At 44.9% G+C, this 25,744-nt stretch overlaps 1 protein-coding gene and 1 long non-coding RNA gene across 6 annotated transcripts in view; one reads left to right on the top strand and one right to left on the bottom strand.

Moving 5' to 3' along the window:
- The window catches only part of T2 (brachyury 2), a 66,310-nt gene that overhangs the window by 9,629 nt on the left and 30,937 nt on the right, over window positions 1-25,744 (top strand). For 3 of the 5 annotated variants that reach the window (NM_001161835.2, NM_001419513.1, XM_017589717.3), the window contains exons 3-6: window positions 1,620-1,728; window positions 21,287-21,355; window positions 22,275-22,413; window positions 24,700-24,788. In NM_001161835.2, coding sequence (NP_001155307.1) covers window positions 1,621-1,728; window positions 21,287-21,355; window positions 22,275-22,413; window positions 24,700-24,788 — 405 coding nt within the window. In that variant the 5' untranslated portion in view covers window position 1,620. Of the gene's footprint in view, window positions 1-1,619; window positions 1,729-21,286; window positions 21,356-22,274; window positions 24,789-25,744 lie in introns of those variants that run through there. The other 2 variants (XM_063273754.1, XM_063273753.1) reach the window with 1 other exon arrangement.
- On the bottom strand, window positions 8,893-21,761 carry LOC120100103 (uncharacterized). The gene is made up of 3 exons (XR_005499831.2): window positions 20,939-21,761; window positions 14,471-14,590; window positions 8,893-12,043 (listed from the first exon to the last, which is right to left on the bottom strand). It is a non-coding gene; the product is annotated as an uncharacterized LOC120100103 (long non-coding RNA).

Genomic DNA, 25,744 nt, shown 5'->3' with positions numbered 1-25,744 from the left:
AGGAAGATGTTTTAGGGTTTCATCGCTTTGACAAAATACCTGTGGAAATAAGAAAGGAAAGAGTTATGTGGGCTCACAGTGAAGTGGGGTATGTGGTCAGCTGAACTTCTGCCAGGTCAGATCATGGCAGAAGGGCATGGAGGACGGAAACCTCTTGCCTCAGCTGCTGCCACATGGCCTGTTGCTCCCTAGCCACTCTCTTTGCTGGCAGCCCATGCTCCTGATGGTTTGCCTTGTATGCATGTGTCTGTGCAGCCACGTTTCCTTTCACAGGGACACTGGGTGAGATCAGAGCCCTTTCTGTGACCTCATTTAACTCAATCACCCCTTTCAAGGCCCTGTCTCCAAATGTAGTCCTATTCTGAGGTACTGAGGTTGGGGCTATCACTTGTGACTGTTGGGGACTGTGTCTAAACAGTCTGTAACATCTCTAAAGCCGGAGCGTAGATAAAGCTTCAAGTGTCTGACGCCGTGTTCCTTTTGGGACAACCAAAAATGCTCAGAACTTGACTATGGTGACAATTGCACATCTCTGAAAAACCCACCGAAGCTTTAAAGGAGTGAGTTTTGAGTATACGAATTACATGTCTCAGTTTTTAAAACTGTTTTGGATTAGGTTTAATTATGTGATTAATGAATTACATGTATTAATTATATGCACGTCTGTGTGAGGGCTATGTTCATATGGGAAGAGGCTAGAAGGCGTCAGATACCTCTGGAGTTGGTGGTTGTGAACTGCCTCACATGGGTGCTGGGTCCTCTGCAAGAGCACATGTGCTCCTAAACTCTGAGGCGTCTCTCCAGTTCCTATTCCAACCTTTTATATATGAAAACGTCCTGCAAAGGTCAAGAAGAGGTTATATAGGTGGTTATGGGGAAAGAGAAGGGAAGGGAAGGGTGGAATCATGAAGACCGTCTTTCGGGAGCCCTGTGATAGCTGTCTTCGATGGCTGCCAGTCTCTCTTATAAGCCCTAAGAATGCTATGCCCCCGTTTCCAGCGTCTTTGACCACCACCTGCCAGGGCTGCTTTCCACCATTCAGCACTCCTTAGTCCCGTTGCTCAGCTACAGAAATCATAGCATTGCTTGCTGCTGGGATCACAAAGCCAAGAAACAGAAGGAGCGAGCTTCGTGGGAGGGGGCCGTGCTGGAGGCGGAGCTTGTGGCCAGCCAGAGCGAGGCAGCAGCGCTGTGGTCCGCAGCCCCTCCCTGCCTAGAGGATCCTACTGCTGTGCCTAGAAAAGCAATTTCCTTTCCAGCGGCGTCTGGGAGGCTAAGAATTGTCTCGCCTGCTTCCTCACCTTCTGTAACTGTTCCTGTGTGTGCCCACTTTGAGCGTCAGCCAGCACGGGAAGACGGCCAGTCTGCAGCATCAAGGAGCTGCTGTTTCGGTGTACTTTGTGAAAGGGCTTTCCTTTCCCAACTGCTTCCAGAACTGGCTTGCGCATCTTTTTGTTTTGGGGTACACACAGGCACAGGCAAGCTAAGTGTCCAGCACGTCAGAGTATAAAAAAAAAGTCTAACTCTATTTTTAAAACGCTGTAATTCAAAATTTGACGTGTTTTTTTTCTTTTTTCTTTTCTTTCTTTTTTTCTTCTTTTTTTGTTCCTGTGACTTAGGATGTCCCAGATATTGAGAGACCATTTAATAACGCCAAAGAAACAAAGGGCGCGCCACACCCAAGTAGACGACAAAGAGAAGGCAGCACAGCAGATCTTGCCGGAACAGGTAGCCACTGTTTGTGTCGTTGTGAACAAAGGGAGCCCGACTTGTCTTTGATCTTTCTCTATTTATCGTCTCAGTACATATTCTGACCACAAAAGCACAATGAGTGATGAGACATACCACCGCGCACTTTAGAGCCGCAGTCAGTAGTTCTAGACAATTAAAATGTGAGGACATAAAATTACGGCAAAGTTGTTTTTTTGTTTCTTAAAGTCAGTCGCAGTCTGTCATCTGAAGTCGCACGGTGAATTAAAATCACCCAAAAGAATTATATGGAAAGTCTATGAACAAAGGCTCCTTGTTCTACGGCGCCCTCTGGTGGGGCTGAGAGGAAGTAGCATTTCTGAAGCGAGGGACTCACTTGGCGCAAAACAGGACCCAAATGCCTCCCTGGTTTCCATTCCAGTCACTGTAACACCAAGGATCAAACTCTGCAAATCCTCCCGTGTTCTGTGAATCCAACCTTGATTTCTTTCTCTCTTTTTTTAAAGATTTATTATTTTTTTATGTATATGAGTAGTACACTGTTGCTCTCTTCAGACACACCAGAAGAGGGCATCAGATCTCATTACAGATGGTTGTGAGCCACCATGTGGTTGCTGGGATTTGAACTCAGGACCTCGGGAAGAGCAGTTGGAGCTCTTAACCACTGAGCCATCTCTCCAGCCCCACCCGTGATTTCTTCTTTGCTGTTGTTTTTCAGGACAGGGTTTCTGTTAGCATTCTGTCTAAGCTCCACCCCGACAGTTACCTGGCAACAACCAGGTATGCCTGACACTATAAAAGGGGCTGCTTGCCCCTCCTCTCTCTCTTGTTCTCTCTTGCTCTTACCCTCTTCTCCCTTTGTCCCCTCTCTCCCCATTCCCTTCCCCCTTTCTTTCCACATGCTCATGGCCGGCCTCCACTCCTCTCCTCTTCTTTTTCTCTACTTCTCTCTTTCTTTGCCCTACAACCCTTTTAACTCCCCTTCCCATGCCCTGAATAAACTCTATTCTATACTTTACCATCCTGTGGCTGGTCCCTCAGGGGTAAGGGATGTCTCAGCATGGGCCTGCTGAGGCACCCCCTTTCCCCATACCTCACCACACCTCCATAGAATATAATCCCCCTCTCTTTATCTTTTTATAAACACAAGTTTCTCTGTGTAGCTGTGACTACCCTGAAACACTTTATAGATCAGGCTGGCCAGGAACTCACAGAGATTCACCTGCCTCTGTCTCCCAAGTGCTGGTATTAAAGGCATGTGCCACCACCACCTGACTTCTCTCTCTCTCTCTCTCTCTCTCTCTCTCTCTCTCTCTCTCTCTCCCTCTCCCTCCTCCTCTTCCTCTCCCTCCTCCTCTCCCTCTCCCTCCCCTCCCCCCCTTCCCTCCCTCCTCCTCATTCTTTTACCCTGGAGTTTCAAAATCCAGAAACTCGAAGTCTAGAGGAAAGATTGTGTGTTTACCTCTGGGGGATTCTGAGACCAAGGTTCTGAGTAGGAGGGCCATTCCCACTCCTCAGGATCCCAGCTAGTGAGGGAGAGCAGGCCAGGCAGGTAGGTTTGCAGACTTTGAAGGAGGCCAGTGGCCACTGAGGTAGGTGGTGGGATGGAGACACCGGGGCAGCCTCAGAAATGGCTGTGACATATATCAGGCAGCAAGCAGGCTTCAGGACACAGGGACATTGCTGAGATTTCCAGGTTGCTTTCGGAGCAGGACCAGCGTGCAGAGGATCAGTCCTGGGACTTTGGTTCTGCCATTTGGGCCCAAGCAATTCTGCTTCACCCCTCTGCTTGGCGGGTGACACTCCTGTGAATGGGCCGGGGCTGTGAGCTCCATGGTTAAAACACTTAGTGCAGCAGCGTAGACAGAACAAGGGCTGGCAAAGACAGAGGAAAAATTGGGGCCAGGGAGCCATCTGAAGAGCCTTAGGAACTGGGCCTGTGGGTGCTCTGGACAGGGAGCGCTCTTATGCAGGAAGGAATCCCTCTGACCCTCTTGGTACTCACCTGACACACTGAGGCATTTGAGACCCCTAGGGCAGTCACCAATGGTCCCAGCTTTCTGTATCTCAGGGCACACTAGATTTCTAATTAAGCACAGCAAAGGAAGCACCCCCTTTATTTTTGTTCACAGATTAAAGGATTCTGATGAGAGATCCATGGCTTTCTTAAGAACAAAACAAAACAAAACCCCCAAGTTTCAGTACCAGAAAAAGTATAGATTTAGCCTTCAATGCTACATGCCCATCTCACAACCCCTGAAAGCCCACACACATGCGCACATACATGAACATACACACAAAGACCAAGAAAACATTATTTTTAAAAGATGGCCAAGCTGGGTGGTGGCGGCGCGTGCATTTGATCCCAGCACTTGGTGGGGGTGGGGGCAGGCAGATCTCTGTAAGTTCAAGGCCAGCCTGGCCTACAAATGGAGTTCCAGGACTGCCAGGACTACACAGAGAAATCCTGTCTCGAAAAACCTGATAAAAAAACCAAAAAAAAAAAAAAAAAAAAAAAACCAAGATGGCCAGACAGAAGCCAAGCTTCTATAGTGTAGGGTGGAGGATAGTGTGAGCTTCAGAGTAAATAGTCCCCTATTTAAAAAATTACTTTTTACACTGGAGAGACAGTAAAGCACTTTCCTTACAAGGATAAGGGTCTGAGTTCTGTCCCCCAAGCCCATATAGAGCAGCCAGGGGTGAGGGCACACCTGTGACTGTAGCAATGGGAACCAGGGATGGCAGAATCCCTGGTGCTCACCTTCCGGCCAGCTTAGCCTGAATGGTGTGGTCCAGGCTAGTGAGAGACCCTCTCTCAAAAAACAAGGTGGACAGTGTCCTGAGGGACAACACCCAGGGTTGACTCTGGCCTTTACAAATACACATTGGAGCACACATGTGCGTGTGCCCACCCACCTACACTCTTACACATTTATTTATTTATGTATTTATGTATTTATTTATTTATTTCATGTATGTGAGTACACTGTTGCTGTTCAGACACACCAGAAGAGGGCATCGGATCCCATTACAGATGGTTGTGAGCCACCATGTGGATGCTGGGAATTGAACTCAGGACCTCTGGAAGAGCAGTCAGTGCTCTTAACTGCTGAGCTATCTCTCCAGTACCCACAGACTTATTTAATAAAGAGAAATAGGGCTCGAGAGATGGCTCAGTGGTTAAGAGTGCTTGAGTCCCAGCATCCTCATGGTGGCTCACAACCATCCTTGACTCAAGTTCCAGGGGACCTGACTCTGTCTTTCCGTCTCTGACACAACTGGAATACAAGTGGTGTGTAAATATATCCGCTGGGTAAGCACCTTTCCATCCTTAGGGTTTCTATTGCTGCGATCAAACACCATGACCCGAACAAGTCAAGGACGAGAGGGTCTCTTTAACTTACAGCTTGTGCCCTATCATCTAGGGAAGCCATTGTATGAAGTTAAAGCTGGAATCTAGAGGCAGGAACTGGAGCATAAGCTACCGAGGAGGAACCTGCTTGCTGGGTCTTATAACCGATGCAGAGGCATCCCCCATGAGGTATCAGCCCTACTGACAGGCCTAGGATAAAAAGACGTTTATTTGGTACCTAGAAAGGGAGTCTGGAGAAGGGAGTAGAGGCAGAGAAAGAAAGGGGACAAAGAAGGACAGAGAGAGAAAGAGAAAAAGGGGGGAAGAGGCCAACTGCGGACATATGGGAAGAGAGAGGATAGATGGGGAATGAGGGGAGAGAGGAAGGGAGGGGGAGGAGTTGAGGGAGAGGGGAAAGGAGAGTGATCGACCCTGAGCATAGCAGCCTTTATATGCCTGGCTCCTGGCTTGTTTTTGGCCATTGCTAGGTAACTGTTGGACAGAGCCTAGAGGAAATGCTAACACTGCTTACTGGCTTGATTTCCCATGGCTTGCTCAGTTTGCTTTCTTGTAGCACCCAGGACCACCAGCCGGGAGCGGCTCCACCCACATCAGTCGGTAAGGAAGAAAATGTACCACAGGCCAAATGTAGTGGGGAGTATTTTCTCAATTGAGATTTCCTCTCCCCAAGTGACTCTAGCTTGTGTCAACCTGACATAAAACTATCTGGAACAACACTCATACACCTAACATTTTTTTTTTAAATTAAAGTACAGGAGAAACAACTTAAAGACCTGGCCCACAGTGGACAGCTGAGAGAGCTTGTCCCATCTCATGCAGGAGAGCCCCCTAAGAGTCACTAGGGCACAAAAATAAAACGACAGCTGTCTGTAGCCTCCCAACCTAGCAACCTGACCTCTAGGGTTCCCTCCAGATATCGTTGGCACAGGGACAAAATGAGCTGGAGACAGTGTTGCTGGGATGACACTCAAGTTTTGCACATCTGAGAGAACAGTAAAGCTAGGGCACCCTTAGTCTCCAAAGTGGTCGGTCCCCAAGTTGCTGCTGGGCCCCCTGGGGTGGACCCCTCAAGCTCACCCTTGGGAGTACACTCCAGTCTGTGAACGTTTACCGGGGCAGGGTACGTAAGTACCTTACTTTACCTGACTGAAAGCTTTGAGGGCAAAGTTGACGCCTTTCAAAGAGGCCATTGATATGGTAATAATTCCTCCTGTCACCCGCTCTCCTGGCCAGAGTTAGTCCCCAAACCTGACATGGCGATCTCCCACCTTCTCCCCCACCCCCAACTCCCCCTTGATGGAATTAAAATACTCCCATGTCCTTCTGTTGACAAGATGACTTAGTGTCAAATGCCATGGTCCACGCAGGAGGCAAGGATTACCATTTGATTAATATGCACCTAGATGTTGTCTGAGCCCAAATACACAAGTTGGGAAATCAAAGGGCACTCCTTCACACCCTTTTCCAGCTCCGGCCTGAACGTTTATTTTGTTTTGAAACAACTTCCTCAGTTTCCTTCCTAAAAGAAAGGGGAATCTCCATTTTAAAGTGAACCCCCCCCCCCATCCCAAACACACTTTCCCCGACAGTTGAGTGGCACTCAACCAGCCCTTTCTGGGTCCCTCTCTAAGGCTGTAGGTGAGATTCTCATATACATTCCCAGGAAATTTAGGAGCTACAAAGGGCTTTGTGTTTGGTCTGGAATCTATACTAATACTTAAGTAATGTGTGTGCATAACAATTACTAAAATGTTATATGCTTTGAATTACGTTCCCGTAAACCAATGTAAAATATCTTTAACAAAATATTTGCGGTGTTAAAAGTGTGGGTTTCCACATGGAAGTTCCATCCATGATTGTGTTTTAAAATGCTACCCACAGAGAGTACAGACAGGAGAGACTGGGTTCAGGTGTCTTAAGAGCTTAACTACCCTCAGCAGACACAGTTTACAGATGTTTGGTTAAAGCTTCCAAGACACCAGTGATTTGTTGAGCGACAATTTGCTTCTGAGACAGATTTAGTCAAGGCTTAAAGTTATAACAACTTGTTAGTGACCTCATTTTTGCCTCTTGACCCTAACAATGAAAATTGTAAAAACAAGCAAACAAACAACAACAACAAAAATACATTTCTGAAATTCCACAAACTTTAAAAATATATCAAATATATCCCCCCACCCCTCCAGCCCTGCTTTTCAACAAAGACAAGAGAGTCTAGGAATATGCCAGTGGCTATGAGAAGGTGAAATCCTAGCCCAGATATTTTGAATGAAATGCTTCATAAATGATTATTTTTGGAATAGTATTCAACAATTTTTGCTCACTAAAGCCATCTGTTGTTTTGCAAATTAGCAGTGTTTGGAAGGTACTTTCACGGTATGTGTATACCTCAATCTGGGTCCTTCATGACTCTCTTCCTTCACGGGTCTAATTAGGCCCTGCTCTGTGTGTGTGTGTGTGTGTGTGTGTGTGTGTGTGTGTGTGTGTGCACATGCATATGCACGCTTGTCTGTCTTTGAGACAGAGTCTGGCTGTGCAGCCCCCAACTGTTTGGGACTGTACCTTTTCCTCCTTCTCTTCCTTTGCTGTGTTGGTTAACCACATCATCTGCATTTGTTTGTAAACAAAAAAAAAAAAAAACATCGGTAGAGTTTGAGGTCTATGTTAATGGAGCCCAGATGAGAATTTCAGTATTCGAAAACTCAAGATTCCTTGGCCTTTCACCCATTGCTGTGAGGTGCTGATGTACACAGGGAGATTATGGACCAAGTGTAGGGCACATGGTCTCCGAGTCGCTCTTTCTCGCTTCCCACTTTAGCAATGAGACTCAAAGGTTACATGTTCCTGGCTCTTCCCAGATACCACAGAGTGACGGTAGGCACCGCCTTCAAAGACATTCTTACGCTAGAGGCAGGCGTCACACCGTCATTTTGCAGGAGACATAATCAGAGTGACTGTCCAATGAGAAGATGACAGATGTAGGGTTTGAAGGTCCTGGTGTCAGAAGAGAAATGAGGTGGATCCTAGAGCTATTTGAGGAAGTGAGAGGAAGGAGCTTTTCCACTCTGATATTTTTTTTTAATTGGTTTGGATCTGGGGAGGTAACGAACACTAGGAGTAAAATCCCAGGGCCTACTGCTTAGGTTCACACACTGCTGAGTTTAAGCCTTAGCTCAGGGACGCCATCTTAGCCAGAGCTAACTCTAATTTAGTTTTATTTTTATTTTATGTGTATAAGTATTTTGCCTGCACACACACACACACACACACACACACACACACACACACACAAAACATGCACATACACATGCACATGCATGCACACACACGAACTTGCATACCATATACAAGAGGTGTTCATGGAGGCCAGGAGAGGTGTCAGATCCCCAGAACTGACAGTTGTGAGCTGTCATTTGGGTGTTGGGGATTAAACCTGGGTCCTCTGCAAGAACAGACAGTACTCTTAACCACTGAACCATCTCTTCAGTCCCAAGAGCTAACTCTACAGAGCTTGATGGTCTCCTGCCTCCAGGAGTCACAGGTGCTTGTGTGTTACCATCTGACTGATAGGAACAGTACAAACATGTTCATCTCTTAATGATACTAATGGTCTCTTAGACCCTTAATAAACTTACTCTGTTTTCAATCAGCTGTACGTTTTTAAGTGGGTTATTTCCTCAGCAGTACATTGCATTGATGTGTCTCGCCAGATTTTTGACTCGAAGGCGCTATTCTGAGACTTATTAAGCAATGATGCCTTACGAGGAAACATCACAGGTTTGTGTGCCAAATCACTTGATTTAACTCTGTTTTCACTTTTCCATGTTTATTTATTTTTCTACATCAAGCTGAAATGAAAAGGCTCAGGAGATAAAACAGGAAGAATGGCATAGGACTCTCATAGGGCTGTGAGAGAGGAGTGAAAGCCAGGCTTATCATTGACTGGGCCTAAGACCATTACCACAGCAAGCTTAGATGGGTGGCTAGAGGTCACCAAGTTGTCCTGGGGCCTCTGCACCCCACAGCACCCTCTGAGACAGCTCTAGACTCATGGAAGAACAGTGAAGGGGGCTCTGAACCAAGAGTATAGCACATACATTACAAGCCTGGGATACACAGCAGCAGCAGAGAAGGGAGTGGTGTGGAGTCAGCACCATCTCTCTGCTTTGTGGCTCATGTACTGTATCCTAACCACTAGTGGGATACACACTTTTTAGTGTATGTATTTATTCCCATGTGTATGCAAAGGTGGAGATCAGGGAACAATTTAGGGTAGTAAATTGAACCTCTTCCAGGACCTCTTGAATGAGACTCACAGTGGCAGTGATCGATGCAAAAACAAGAGGAGTTTAATTCTGACATGCTGGGGTCCTCCTACTTCAAGGGGAGACTCTGACAGAGAGTTATGTACCTTGTAAACAATTGGGGCAGAATTTGTACAATAGTAATTAGGCAGGGTACTATGCAAATTTGGTGGAGGGAAACAACTATCAGATTGGACTCAGTACACTGTTCAAGACTTTCCCCAGGGGGGGGTCAGTTGGAAGCCACAGGTAGCTTTGTATGACAGTTTGGCTTGTAGCTGTTCCAGGAACTAAACCAGCTTCTTTTCTTTCTGGAAGGGAGGGGTCCTTGTGCTCAGAGGTTTGTGGTGGGAATTTTCCCACTGGCCCCAGATTGGCCCCAACTCTGGCTCTCTCACATGCACCGTGATAAAAAGGTGGAGATCAGGGAACAGTTTAGGGGAGTATGTTGTCTCTTTTCACCATGTGGGTCTCAGGGATTAAACTCAGATAGTCAGGCTTGGCAGCTAGCACCTTTACTCACTAAGCAATCTTGCAGGCTCCCCAAAGAGCCAAAGCTGTTTTTAATCAGTTTTTAAATGGATAAGTTTTTAAGTACGAAAAGCAAATTTTCAATTTCCTCATTTAAGTGTTGGAAGGGAAGTTCGTTTTTGTCTCTTGGGGAACAGGATTTTAGGCTTCCCCAAAGAACATATAGAGAGTATAATGAAAACATCTTTCCTATTTTAAGAAAGTCAATGAAATGTAAAAATGTAAAAAAAAAAAATAATTAAATGTAAATGGAGCGGAGCAGAGCAGTGGTGGCTCACACCTTTAGTCCTGTCACTGGGAAGCAGAGGTAAGCAGATCTCTGAGTTCGAGGCCAGCCTCGTCTACACAGATAGTTCCAGTACAGCCAGGGCTACACAGAGAAACAAACAAACAAAACAGTAAATGTGGAAACATGCTAAATTCTTATGATTGAATTGATGCCAGTGTACAAACGCTTTTGAGTAAATTCTCAAACAATATTCTCCATTCACAAAAACAGCACCAGATACATTGTTACCATAACAGTGACAGGCTGCTTTAAACTGTAGAGCCAAGGAAGCACCTGGAGAGAACCCAGGGCAAGGAAACATAAACTGGAACATGAAAACAGTTTGCCATTCCAGTATCTCTAATTGTCACTGCTCACAAAGCTGAAAACAGTTACCACAGAAATAAAAACTAAACATGACCAGGACTGGAGAGATGTCTTAGAAGGTAAGAGCTCTTGTTGCTCTTGCAAAGAACTTGAGTTTGATTCCCAGCATTTGTATGGTGGCTCACAGTCATCTATAACTGTAGTTCCAGGAGATCCAGCAGATGCACATGTGCTACACATGCATGTAGAAGTCAGGCTTGGTTCTTCCTCTTAGCCTCATACTTCCAGAAATAAGACTCAGACTCAAAATATACTTACAAATGCCACAGCCAGACTAGATTATAACTAGAGTTAACCCATTTATTTAACCTATATTCTACAACGTGACCGGTTACCCGAGCTCAGGCACCAGGTGTCCCTCTCCTCACATCTTCCCAGGGTAATCTTCCTGCAACTGGCTCTATCCCAGATTCTTTCTCTCTCCAGGATGTCCCACCTCTATTTCCTGCCTAAGCCATAGGCTACAGGCTTTTTGACAGGTGATGAATCCATACAATACACAGATACTCTCTCTATAATTCCCCTCTTTAGTCCAATGAAAGACTCCTTCTCTTTCAAATATAAATTGAATACAATTATAACAATTATGAAACAATTATGAAAACTATAAGTTTATGTATACATTTATAATGTCCAATCCATAGTACTTGGCAATTAAGGAAAGATTTCTTTTTTTTTCTTTTCTTTTTTCTTTTTCTTTTTCTTTTTTTTTTTTTTTTTTTTTTTTTTTTTGGAGCTGGGGACCAAACCCAGGGCTTTTGGCTTGCTAGGCAAGCGCTCTACCACTGAGCTAGATCCCCAACCCCGATAAGGAAAAATTTCAATTGTCTATCCTATCTTAGTGTACTTAGAGTTCTACATCTAAATCAATTTCTATCCTAATTTGTACTATTAACTTAAAGATATTTTCTTAAACTTATATCTTTTTAAATTCTAAACAACTTAAGCTTATAGTAAGACTATGACTAGTCTTTAATCCATCCTAGACCTGAGAAGGAATAAACATTACCTGAGTATGTAGGAGGTGCTGGAGCATAGCTTCCAAAAATAATAAAAATGACAGAGACTGCCGACCACCCAGACAGTGCCAAAACTCCCTACATTGTTGGAGCATCCATCTTCAGCCTTCTAGCCCAGAACAGCTGACAGACCGTTTGAAAAGCAGGAGTTATGGGGTTGGGGATTTAGCTCAGTGGTAGAGCGCTTGCCTAGGAAGTGCAAGGCCCTGGGTTCAGTCCCCAGCTCCGAAAAAAAGAACCAAAAAAAAAAAAAAAAAAAAAAAAGAAAAGCAGGAGTTATGAAGGACTCGCTTACTCTGTCTTGGCAGAGTTAGGCAGTTGACTTCCCTGTGTCTGCTTGTCTTTTCTGGGCAGCATTTTGTCTGCAGATGAAGTCAGGGCCTTTTCTTGTCCAGTGTCTAGCTTGCCATAGTTGAAGCTATTCCACATGAAGGTTACTGATGCTTATCATCTTTGAAATGGAATGGGAATATTGTTAGGAGCAGACATGACTCATAGTTAAAAGACCTGATAATAATGAAATACTTTTAAATGCCATATTCTGTGAATCTCTGAGGTTACTGAAGACTAATTATATACCTATACTATATCTGAATTGTCAAACATTGTTTATTCCTAGTTATATACTATCTGAATAACTCTGAAAACATTTTGTTGTAATTAACTAAACTAGTATCTAATATGACCATGAATTTGACTATGACTATTAATTTGTATTTCTTAACTATTCCTAATAGTTCATAATTTGCATTTTTATCATCTCTAACAGTTTGTAATAGCAGCTTTCAAATGTACTAGAACTTTATATGCAATCTTTAAGAATTATAGAAGCAGAGTACCTCAAATAAACATTAAAAACATATATACATTATGCGTATCAAAAAAAACCTTAAGGGGCTGGAGAGATGGCTCAGCAGTTAAGAGCACTAACTGGTATTCCAGAGGTCCTGAGTTCAATTCCCAGCAACTACATGGTGGCTCACAACCATCTGTAGTGGGATCTGATGTCCTCTTCTGCTGTGTCTAAAGAAAGTGATAGTGTACTCACATACATAAATAAATAAATCTTTAAAAACAAGCCTTAAATTTATATCAATATATAATAACCTATACCACTGTATCAAAAATAACATTATTTCTGTATCAACAAATGAATTTCTATAAATATAATAAAATATAACATTGATTTTTGCATCAAAATATAAAGATCTTTAACAATGTAAGATTATGGCTATAAAATATTTACTTTAAGAGTATATTCAAGGGGTTGGGGATTTAGCTCAGCGGTAGAGCACTTGCCTAGCAAGCGCAAGGCCCTGGGTTCGGTCCCCAGCTCCAAAAAAAAAAAAAAAAGAAAAAAAAAAGAGTATATTCAATGACCTGTTCCTATTTGTCTAATTTCTTATATTTCTATATTCCCCGTTTTTCTTTTCAACCCCCTGCCCTTTCTGTATGAAAGAAAAGATAGAGAAAAGGATGGACAGAAGTCTGAGTCTGAGTTCCCCGTTTTGTTTTCTCCCCATCCGAGACCATAATTACTTGTAATCATCCCCTAAAAGACAACATAATTCACAAGTGACCAAAACCATCTACCCCAACTTAAGGAACTGGGATGACAGTCTTTTTATAATTGCTTTCTGCTGAATTGGGGCAAAGAATTCCTTTCGATGGGCCCATGAAAATTAGAAAAATGATTAATCTTAAGAAAGCTAGCTGCAGCATTTGTTGTCCAGTCTCTGTATGCTGAGAAAGTTCAAGGCTTAACTGAAGTCCCGAATGGAACTGTCTGGAAGGCTGGATGAACCAAGGTCATCCGGGATTAACAGCGCTTTCTGAAGCTGTCCTGGAGGCAAGTCTTTGGAGACAGCATCAGTTCGAGGCAGGATCAATCAAGGAGCTGGAACAGCGGGTCTCAGAATTCCCAGGGGGATCCGATCGGGGTGCCCTTTTGGTCTTCCATTGTGCAGTATATAAATCTTACAAGCAACATATAGTTGTATAAAGACATTTATGTGGGATATTGTCTTAGTCAGGGTTTCTATTCCTGCACAAACATCATGACCAAGGAGCAAGTTGGGGAGGAAAGGGTTTACTCAGCTTACACTTCCACATCGCTGTTCATCACCAAAGGGAGTCAGGACTGGAACTCAAGCAGGGCAGGAAGCAGGAGCTGGTGCAGAGGCCATGGAGGGATGTTACTGGCTTGCTCAGCTTGCTTTCTTACAGAACCCAAAGCATTTGTAAATGTATTTTGAGCTTGAATCCTATTTCTGGGAGCATGGGGGTGAAAGGAAAAACCAAGCCTAAGTTCTACAAAGTGGTGTTCAACTTACAGCAGTTAGAACCCAAGTTTACGGCCTAAAAAGGCCAGAGTAAAAAAGCCTGAAAAAGTGAGGCTAGCAGGACAAGAGGTCTGGTCTCTTAAAAGGAAGGACCAGCCCAGAGAAAGCACCACCCACAATGGGCCCTCCCACCCTTCATCACAAATTGAGAAAATGCCTTACACTGGGTCTCATGGAGGCATCTCCTCAAGGGAGGCTCCTTTCTCTGTGATAGCTCCAGCTTGTGTCAAGTTGACACACAGAACCAGCCAGTACAAGCATGCGGGGTACACAGATTAATTAAGGACGATTTCCTGCCTTTTGTTTGAGCAGGTGAAAAGCTAGTACCTTTCTTCAGAAGGTCGTCTGATCATACAATCAAACTGGAATATAAATCCCCACTCATGCCATCTGAGAGGACAGTATGTAATGATGTCATGAGGATCCTCTAGCCATCAAAATTTATCTGCCATGTAAGCTGAAGTTCTGGCTGGAGACGTATATCTGTCCTGGTCAGTTTCAGAGTTGTTTCAATAGAGTTTAGTATCATACATTACCAGTGCATCTGGTCTTTCTGCTTTTCTCCTACTGCAGCCAAGACCTTTGGGGGGGAGGTCTCCCTCTATCAAATCTGATCCTTGTTCCTTTGGGAAGAGTCCAAAGCCTTTTCTTCTTTTCTGTAACACAAACACGGAGCCTCTGTCTTAACATATCATATCCTTGGTCTGGCAGTCCATACACTGAGAGTATGGACTGATTGAATCCAGCAGCCTCCTTCTTACATAGGTCTGCTCTGTTTTGACCTCTCTCATAGAGGATTTGTATACCATTACAACCATAAAACTTATAATATTGAGATCAAGGGCCTGGACTTACTTATTAGTTATTGATTTATTAGCTATGTACCTTTGAAAACATTTATATTAACTCCCATTTCTTTCTATCTTCCTTGGAGATTGATATCTATGTGGATAAATACACCTATATTCATTCCCCTTTTTCTGCCTGTCTCTGTCTCTCCCCCCCACCCCCACCCCCCGGAGCTGGTGACCGAACCCAGGGCCTTGCAAGCGCTCTACCACTGAGCTAAATCCCCAACCCCTGTCTCTGTCTCTTGTGTCTGCTGTTAAGAGCCCAGAAGCTGTGCTGTGCCTGGCCACACCCCTGTCCCTTTTTTTTTTATAGGGAGAGGTGTTTTTAGCCTTCTGTAGCAGCCAACCTCAGGATGCATATTTGCACGCCCTATGAGTGTAAAGCATCTGTAAAACAGAATTGGGCCAACTTGCTGTACCAAGCTTGGGAGACCTGAAGTGGCATATCCCCCAGCTGTGCTCTCCTGAAGTCTCCGGATTTTGCCATCTCTCTATGGGCTGCTTTCAGCCTGAGTGTAAACAGGAGCCTGGTTCTTCCCTCTCCGAGGCTGCTGGGCTCTGCCCTTGTGAGAAACCCCAACCACTGTGTTCTGCCTTTAAATTTAGTAGGAGCTTCTTTAAAAAGACACTTTCCACACTGTCTCTCTGTAGTTTCTGCTCCTTGGCTAGGAAACTTCCTTCCCGAACTGCTTGTCTTGGGATGTTCTGGAAGGCTTTGATCTGTTTCCTTCCTTCCTTCCTCCCTCCCTCCCTCCCTTCCTCCCTCCCTCCCTCCCTCCCTCCCTTCCTTCCTTCCTTCCTTCCTTCCTTCCTTCCTTCCTTCCTTCCTTCCTTCCTTCCTTCCTTCCTTCTTTTTAAGAGACCAGACCGCTTGTCTTGCTAGCTTCACCTTTTCTGACTTTTTACTTCGGCCTTTTCAGGCTGTAAGCTCTGGTTCCAACTGCTGTAAGTTGAGTACCATTTTGTAGAACTTAGGCCTAATTCTTCCTCCCAATCCTATGTTCCCAGAAACAAGACTCAAGCTCAGAATAGATTTACAAATGCTAGGCTCTACTCTGACTAGATCATAACTAAAGATAACCCCTTTATTTTAACCTACGTCCTGCCATGTGACTGGTTACCTGTGCTCTCAGGTATCCACATGTCTGTCTCACATCTTGCGCATGTCTCTATTCCAGAATTCTTTCTCCTCCCAGATGTCCCACCTTCTATTTTCTTCCTAAGCCATAGGCCATAGGCTTTTTAATTGACAGGCAGTGCATCCATACAATACACAGATATTCTGTCTACATATGTTTGCATACAGGTAAAACATTCACACACACAAAGTAAAATAAATACATCTAAAAAAAATATGCACAGCAAAGATTTAATTGAACAAAATAGTTGCCAAGAAGATAAGTTAGATGTTAAGATTGACTCTCCTTTGGAGTTGTTGGTCATTGAAGTCCTAGACCCACAAACATTATAGGCCAATATTCTAGGATCCACAGACACTACAGGCCGAAGATGCTCTAGGACCCACAATCTAAAGGCTAAGCCAATGCTCTAGGTCATTCTCCAGAGCTTGACAGTAAGACCCTTATCACTAAGACACCACATAATTGAATCATAGACCACAAAGAGAGGCTGGAGAGACAGCTCAGTGGTTAAGAACACTCTACTCTTCTGGTGAACCCAAGTTCAATGCCCAGCACCTACATGGTGACTCACAGCCTATCTCTAACTCCAGCTCCGGGGGCTCTGACAACCTTCTCTGACATCTACAGGGACTGCACACATGTGGTATACAAACATACATGCAAGAAAAGATATCTTAAAAAAAAAATCATGCTGGTACTTACTCGGAAGCTTCGTCCTTACTGGATAGCTTTTATAGAGCTGGAAAATGCTACCAGAGGAGGAAAATAGTCATCAGCCTTACGCAGCGGAGAACACTGTGAGCTGTGGCAATAACTGACTTGGCAAGAGATGCCCACTGGTGCAGTGGTAGCACAAATGTTCTGGGAGTGACCAACCATTTTCTAACTGGATTTAAGTCCTACTCCACCAATTCAAACCCATAACCTGGTCCCATTATTGAAGCCAAGAACCTGTGGCTAGACAGGTCATGGACCCCAGAGACACAGTATTTAACTGACTCCTCGTGGTTTATTATCACACCCCTAGATTAGTGGATTGGTCAACTATCACTAGAGAAGTTTTTACCAGCTATAGATGGCAATCAATCAACAGCCGCCCACTACTGACTAATGTGCAGAGAATAAGAAACTCTGAAAGGCTTAACCCTCGGTGGGACGCCTCCATTACAACCCTTCCACCCAAGGAAGAGGGGGCGGAAGGATTCTAGAAGCTGTAGGTGGTGGATGACTACACGGGAAGAATGTATTCTGGATCCAGCAGAGCACCTGCACATAAGAATCCACAGCAGTTGAGACCGTGCACAAGACTCAGGCTCAGGCCAGACGAGATTACAGCATTGGGGAGGGAGCGTGGTGTGCAGTTCCTCCCACCCCCAGCTAAGGGCTATTGGCAGTTGATCTTTGCTTGGAGAGGGAGAGTCAATTTTAAGGGTGTAGTTCGTTTGAATATGCTTGGCCCAGGGAGTGGCACTATTTGGAGGTGTGGCCTTGTTGTAGGTGTGACCTTGTTGGAGGAAAAGTGTCTCTGTGGGCTTGGGCTTTAAGACCCTCATCCTAAATGCCTGGAAGCCAGTCTTCTCCTGGCTGTCTTCGGAACAAGAGGTGGACCTCTCAGCTCCTCCAGCCTCATGCCTGGATGCTGCCATGTTCCTGCCTTGATGATAACTGACTGAACCTCTGAACCTGTAAGCCAGCCCTAATTAAATGTTGTCCTTATAAGAATTGCCTTGGTTGTGGTGTCTCTTCACAGTAGTAAGACCCTAACCAAGACAAAGGGTGTAGACCCCGGTAAGTAGGCCACCTTCTAGTGAATGCCACCTACTAGTGAATGGGCAGCATAAAGTGTACTTGATGAATTAAAGCAAAGATACAAAAAATAAAAAATAAAAAACCCAGAAATTTGGGTGGGTAGGAAAGGGGGTGGGTAAATATGAATCAAATGCATTGTACAAGACTCTGAAAGAACTAATGAAAATGAGAAAGGGGGTTGGCGTGTGAAGGCTACACAGTGGTCAACAGACAATGGCTGAATCATGCTTGCCAATAATGTAAAGCAGGTTATCATCCCACAGCCTGTGCAGAGCTGTCTCTGCATTGGAAAGAGATCTTCACCTCTCATAGGAACTTCCAGTCTGGGGTCCGCGTTCCAGTTAAGTCAGTAGTAAATCGTGAGTCTCGCCATATACACCTGCTTACGGGCAGGTTAAAGAGGGCGTCTACCCAACATCACAGAATTGCTCTCTTCACTTCAAGCTTTTGAAAAGAGTTTCTGTGTATTCTTGTGTGAGTGTGTGCATGTATGGGTGCCCCTGGAGGCCAAAAGAGGGGGTCAGGTTTCCCAGAGCTGGGAAGGCAGAGGAAAAACTCCTAGTCTCTCTGTGGCTGAACATCTCCCAGCTCCATCCTCTGCCTTCCTTTTTTCTTACCAGTGTCAGAGCCGGATTATCTAACCTTTTCCAAGGTTTTGGCAATTTACCACCGCATTAAAAGATCTTTTAAATATTTTCGTATTTACACATGTCTTTCTGTGTTTCTATGGGGAATATTTTCTTGAAATTTTGAAAGAATCAGTTGTGGAACACACATTTAATGCCAGCACTTGGGAGGCATGGGCAGGGTAGCTTCCGAGTTTGAGGCCCTCCTGATATTCAGAGAGAGTTCTAGGATGGCCAGGAGTACACAGGGAAACCCTATCTTCAAAACAAACAAAAAGTATCCTTCAAGTACATATATTTACTGAAATAAAGTTTGAAAGAAACCCTATCTTCAAAACAAACAAACAAAAAGTATCCTTCAAGTACATATATTTACTGAAATAAAGTTTGAAAGAGTCAAACTTTACCTTGCAGAATTTACTTTATAAAAATATAGTATATAGATACTAATATTTATAACAGCTGAGAGCTGAGATTTCCCACAGTAATTGGATTTTCATCATCCTGTGGATAGATTTAACTTCCCTTTCAGGTGCGAGCCCTGGGAATGAATTAAGGGGTGTGGTATAGAGGCTTTGAACATTCTGGTTACCGATATAAGCCAACAAACAACCGGGCTACTGAACTTCCTTTGAGGTTGAAGGTCTGATGTGGAGAATTCTGGGAAAATAGTGTGGCTGAGTTAGTCCTTAAACAATAAAGGAGAATCTCCCTGGAGACCTGAGATTTGTGTAAGAAAGAGTGTCTGGATGGCCTGCATTGTTCTGAGAGGGCTCTCATAACAAACGAGAAAGGGAACCTGTCTTAGTTAGGGTTTTACTGCTGTGAACAGACACCATGACCAAGACAACTCTTATAAAAACAAATTTAGTTGTGACTGGCTTGTCGGTTCAGAGATTCAGTCCATTATCATCAAGTTGGGCACATGGCAGCATCTAGACAGGTATGGTGCAGGCTGAACTGAAAGTTCTACATCTTCATCTGAAGGCTGCTTTGAGAGACTACTGACTTCTAGGCAGCTAGGATGAGGGTCTTAAAGGTCATACCCACAGTGGCATACCTATTCCAACAAGGCCACACCTTCTAATAGTGCCCCTCCCTGGGCCAAGCATACACAAACCATCACAGAACCTGTCAAAACTATATATCCAAAGGAGGAGGAAAGGGAAGGTGGGGGTGCACACCCTTCCTTCTCTTGCATGGTGCTTATTTTTCTGCTCCTTGCCTGGTCACATTGTAATATTCAATGAAAGTGGACTACGGGAGAGTGTTGTCACTTATGGGGATTGAAGTAGGGAATCTGATGTTTTAAGATTTCTGAGCACTTTGAGTTATTACAAACCACACACCTGTACTCTGATATCTTAATAAAATTACTAGGAACTATGTCTCCTAGCTGCATTAGGGGCTGAAGAAGGCATTGAGTCCAAGAAATCAAGAAGTTGTAGATTCAGGACCCAAAGTGTGTGTGTGTGTGTGTGTGTGTGTGCGCCCTGTATTAAATTCCTGCTAGTTAAATTAAGATTAATGTCAGAAGTTCCATTGCAAACTGGTAATATGCTTTCTAATATTCAGTGCGTGGCACATGAAATATACACATGAAAATACATTTGATTTTCGTTGAGTAAAATGAATTGACAGGAATGTGAAAGTGAAGGCATGTGTGCACATATGTGTGCACACACTCAGGGACCTCACAAGGCAGGTGTGCACAGGCTCACTCAAGGACCCCAGGAGACACTCACTCTTTACTACACTTCCTACTGGGGTCGTTTAAAAGTGATTTGTTGTGACTCTCTAAATATGACGGCGATCTACTTAGATGATACATCCCCGTCTTCCCATAAAGGACCGTAATGGAGTTTTAGGTGATCCTCAGAAAATTTCTGCAAACGTATCCTCAGCTGGTTTTCCCACACACTCCCTGAACCATCTCAGATGCGAGGGTTCTAAAGGCTGGGAATTCCTAACACCCTCTCTGTGTGTGGTCTGGGGAAATGTCGGTGAGAAGAACCTGTAAAGCTCTCTAGGTTCTGGGTACCCAGGACCAGGAATGGCAGGTGCAAAGAATGGCCGCTGGGTGTCGCTGCTGTAAGGACAAGAAGGTGCAAGGACCCGCATCTCTAAGGATGTTCCAAATGTGCGCTAGAAGTAGGGCCGCCCCTACAGGGTCTGCAGGAGGCTGGGACCCACCCCTGCTGTGGACGAATTCCATCCCAGCGGTAAGCATTGAAATTATCTTAAACAAGCCACTGCTCCTTTAAGCAACTTGGAAGCATGCTTTACAACTTGGCGGAAACTCTGAGGAACGTTTGGGAAGTCAAATGACTTCTTTTAAAAGAAGAAAACCGGGGGCTGGGGATTTAGATCAGTGGTAGAGCGCTTACCTAGGAAGCGCAAGGCCCTGGGTTCGCCCCCAGCTCCGAAAAAAAAAAGAACCAAAAAAAAAAAAAAAAAAAAGAACTAAAAGAAGAAAACCTTTCAAAAGACTCTGGAAGGTAGACCTAACACCCCTGATCTCCCACCGTGGTCAGCAAAGGGTGTGTTGGGGGTTGGGGGGGCAGGCAGTCCTTTACCTTGGAGTTGGAAGCCCATCTGCCCCCAGCAACTGCAGGTCCTGAGAAGAGATCACAGCATCCGATGGTCTTTCCTCTTCACTCCTAACGACACAAACTTGAAGGGGGAACCGATGGGGACTACAAACAGGTTTATAGCCTGCCAGCAGGACTCTGGGCTCCAAATTGCCCGGCTAGGCAGTCCCCGGTGGTTTTAGCGGGGCGGGTGCGCAGGGCCCTGCCGCGCACTCATTAGCGCCCACTCTGCTTAATGGCTTCCTGTGGTTGCTTGTTTACTTCTCTTTTGCCGGAGGCTTTGTTCCTGGCCACCGCTCGTCTTGCTCACCACCTTTCTTTGCTTGTTTGCAGCCCGAAGCCTGGCCAGCATCCCCGCCCAAAGCCTCAACCCGGTTCCCTCCCAGGTCCGACGCCTACCTGGTAAGACAGGACCCCGGGGCATGTACTCCTGTGTGCAGGAGCACACTGTGCATCCCAAAGGCCCAGGAAAGGGGGACCTGTTCCCTGTTGTGCCAGGCGGGCATTTGTCACAAATCCCTCCACCAGAGACAGACCGCTGATCTCCTGCCCAGCAGGTAGAGAGAGACCCAACACCTCTACCCAAACCCTACACACCCTTGAGCCTCCAGGCCTGGCTGAGGCTTGAGTAGGCAGAGTCCCCTACTCCCAGCCCTGGTCCTTTAGTCACTTCCTGAAGAGGGGGTAAGAGGTCCTCCTTTAGGAAGCCACAGCCTGAATCTGAGGTAGTTCACCAGCATAACCCGCCTTCCAGCTCTGCATCAGAAATTAGACGGAGGTTGGGTGGTGTCTGTAGAATGTAAGCTGCATTTTGATCATCCAAAAACAAGCGAATGAACACCAACCAACCCGTAGCTAGAGGGCAGTGCATGGCCGATTTTATTTTACTCTTGGATTTGTTAAATCTCAGGCCGCATTGTTTTGCAGATCTTACCCAGGCCCCCATAGATCAGATCAAACTCGCTGGTTTCTCGTGCCAGGTACATTGTTAGTTTGTGGGCGATTCCACTAGGCTCCTCTCAGGCACCTAGCAGTGACTTACTGCTTATTGTCTGCCTGATGCCAAGTGGGCTGGCGTGTGTACAATGCACAGAATTTAGGGAGAGAAAAACCTCAAAAGTGCGATGTGTGGTATGAGTTCCCGTGTCCCTCTTTGACAGCTTGAGCTGAGTAAGCGGAGGTTATCCAGAAGTTACACTCTGATGTTCAGAAAAAATATATATAGTTACCTTTTCACTCATCTTCTGACTTACCATTTGCCATTTAAAATGTCGTTCAGCGGTCTGTATTAATCTGAATGCCCATTCTCTCTGCAAACAAGATTGTAGGGCTGCAAAACGAGCTGACCAGATGCGGAATCTTGAAGAACATGAGTGACTACGAGGATTTCTGGAAACTGGTTCGGGAGGAAGCTCTTGGAGTAGAAACTGAGGAAAAACTCCAGAAGATAAAACTTAAGTGTTTGTACATTTCTTTCCCCCTCCCTTGAGGGGTTTTTGTTCCTTTTGGCAGGGATTTTGGTTGTTCTTTTTTTTCTATGGTTTTTTTTTTTTTTTTTTTGGTTCATTTTTTCGGAGCTGGGGACCGAACCCAGGGCCTTGCGCTTCCTAGGCATGCGCTCTACCACTGAGCTAAATCCCCAACCCCGATTTTGGTTGTTCTTAGAAGCAACAAGTGCTCTGTTTGTCATCTGGGTTGAGCTCTCAAGACAGCTATGGTTAAAGATTTTAAAGCTGTATTGATTTTTTTTTTCTTTTTTCTTTTTTTCGGAGCTGGGGACCGAACCCAGGGCCTTGCACTTGCTAGGCAAGTGCTCTACCGCTGAGCTAAATCCCCAACCCCTAGCTGTATTGATTTCTTTTCTTTTTTTTTTTTTTTTTTTTCTTTTCTTTTTTCGGAGCTGGGGACCGAACCCAGGGCCTTGCGCTTGCTAGGCAAGTGCTCTACCGCTGAGCTAAATCCCCAACCCCTAGTTGTATTGATTTCTAATAATTTTATTAATACAATGAAGTTTTTTTTTTTGACAAAATGAGTACCAGTTATGTGCTTTCTGCCACTGATTCAGCAGAGTTGGCCCCGTTGGGAACTGGGTCCTCGCTAAGTAGGATTACAGAGTTTTCCCCTGGATCTAGCCAGGGCTTCCCTCCTCTCACATTAGAGTAGAGATATTTGTTTCGTTAACTATTGACTGTTGACCTCTTGCTAAGAACCAACCACATGAGTGTATGTGACAAATGAGTGGAATGTTGGAAGGAAAAATCCTTCGCCTGTGTCTGTGGGTACCCTGCTCCGAAGGCAACACAGTTGCCCCGAGGCGAAGGTGACCCAGCTGGTACATGGTGGCATAGCTTTCACAGTGAGCTGTCTGTCAGTGTGCCATTGGGTCTGAAGTCTTCTGGGGAAACTCATAGGCTCTAAGTGTTTCTGGATGAACAGAGCCAGCCATGCAGCTTGGGCAAAGGGTTTAAACTGTCTGCAGGAGTTAGAGTATACAAACTATTTTCATTGTTGAAAACACCTTTGTGTGAAGATAAAATGTGTCATTTCCAAGGTCAGTTTAGAAGTGACCAGAGTGCTGTCAGAGCTGCTCTCTCGGCCCTTAGAGATCATCTCTATTTTTAAAAGAGCTGTGTGGGGCTAGGAAGTCGGCTCGGCTAATGAGGTGCTCGCTGTGCAAGCATGAGGTCCTGAGTTCAGTCACAAGCATCCATGTAAAAGCCAGGTGTGGGGCCGAACATGTAATCCCATATCAAGGAGACAGAGAACAAGAATCCATAGGGCACTCTGCCTGGCCAGGATAGCTGAGTTAGTGAACTCCTGGGCAGTGAGAGACTCTCACTTTTTAAAGGTGAAAAGTGATTGAGGCAGACCTGATAACAATCTCTGGACTTCAGACAAACCTGTATACAGGTACACACACATATACATGCACACACATACACACAAGCATGCATGTACACCCCCGAATGTGTACACCTGTGGACACGGACACACACAAACACACATGCACATACAAGCATGCATGGACACCTGTGCACACATATGCATGCACACTCCCACATGTGCACACCTGTGGACACACACACACACACACACACACACACAAATATACAGCAGTGGCATATTTTTTTATTGCATCTCACTTGAACCCAGGCCCACAAGCTTGTTGGGCAAGTATTCTAACACTTATATCTTCAGCTCTTTATTTGAAAAACAAAATGAAAACAGAAGCAACCGCAGCAACAGTAGCCATTTTGAGGCACCCTTATTAGGTTGCCTCGACTGACCTCAAACTTATAGTCGGCTACCAGCCCCTGCTCTATGACTTCAAGCGTTTTGAAAGACAAGATCTCAGTATGAAGTGTAGCAAGCTTCTCTCAAACACCGCCCCCCCGCCCCGCCCCCGCCCTTTCTGTTGGCAGTAACTCCTAAGCTTCCTGGGTACCAGGGCTTCAGGTGTAGGAAGCCACCATACCTAGCTCCATAAATAAAAATATGTACTGTCATTTAGATATACCAGTTAGACAAATGAATGCTGAGATTCAAAAGTAAGTCTTGTGTAGATGAAATGCTTGTACAGTTCTAGTTTTATGCCCAAGGGAACAGTCTGCTCAAACCCCGAGCTGGATTTTTAACCCTAAGCAGCCCACCTCAACACAGATTCACACTTCTCCTGCACATAGGAAAATGAACATCTGTACAGTTACAAAGGTGACTGTTGATAATCCTCTAGTCTCTCTCCCCAGTGATGAATCCCAGGCCCTGGCGGTCAGCTGCTTCCAGGAGAAGGGACACCAGGATGCTGGTCACCACTCATCAGGACAATGGGACACAGGTAAGAGTTCCTCCCGGCATGAAAAAGAAATGCATTTTTCAACACAAATTTTTCTCTATTAAGGAAAAAATGTTTCATGTCTACTACATTACAGTCCTTCTTGTTGTTTAGCGGTAAAATAGACATTTAAGAAAGTAATTGAGGGGCTGGAGAGATGGCTCAGTGGTTAAGAGCACCCGGCTGCTCTTCCAGAGGTCATGAGTTCAATTCCCAGCAACCACATGGTGGCTCACAACCATCTGTAAAAGAGATCTGATGCCCTCTTCTGGTGTGTCTGAAGACAGCTACAGTGTATCAAATAAAATAAATAAAGGAAGAACAACTTTAAATTGTTAGGGTAAATGTAAGATGTCTTATCCTGAGAGCTTTAAAAAAAAAAAAAGAAAGCAATTGGAGGGGTTGGGGATTTAGCTCAGTGGTAGAGCGCTTGCCTAGCAAGCGCAAGGCCCTGGGTTCGGTCCCCAGCTCCGAAAAAAAAAAAAAAATAAAGCAATTGGAGTGACCTGAAGTTTTTAAATTCTTATTACTTGAAAGATATTGTTTTTACATCTTCCAAGATGCCCCAGGAAAGGAAAGGGACAGGTTAAGTTATTACTTAAGTGAGTTATTTCTACATCACTATGGGCAAAACATCAGACACATGGAACAGAATACATACTTATTGTGACTCTTGGTATACCGTGATGGGGAGGACATGGTGCTCATGCCTGTGAGAGCATGTGGTAAGGCAGCTCCCATCATGGCCGAACAGGAAGCTGAAATCAGCTGAACCTAGGGGAAACTTCAGAGGCCCATCCTTGGGGACCATACTTTCAACAGCCAGGCATTACTTTCTCAAATGGTCCACAGTCTCTCCAATAATGCCGGCAGCCAGGGAATGAGGACCATGAGAGACTACGGGGAATATGGCATAGTAGAACCGCGACAGTGGCCAACTGGAAGCAATTGTTTGGAAA

Source organism: Rattus norvegicus, chromosome 1 (genome assembly GCF_036323735.1).
Source record: "Rattus norvegicus strain BN/NHsdMcwi chromosome 1, GRCr8, whole genome shotgun sequence".
NCBI classification, from domain to species: Eukaryota; Metazoa; Chordata; class Mammalia; order Rodentia; family Muridae; genus Rattus; species Rattus norvegicus.
This window is presented reverse-complemented; position numbering and strand designations above follow the sequence as displayed.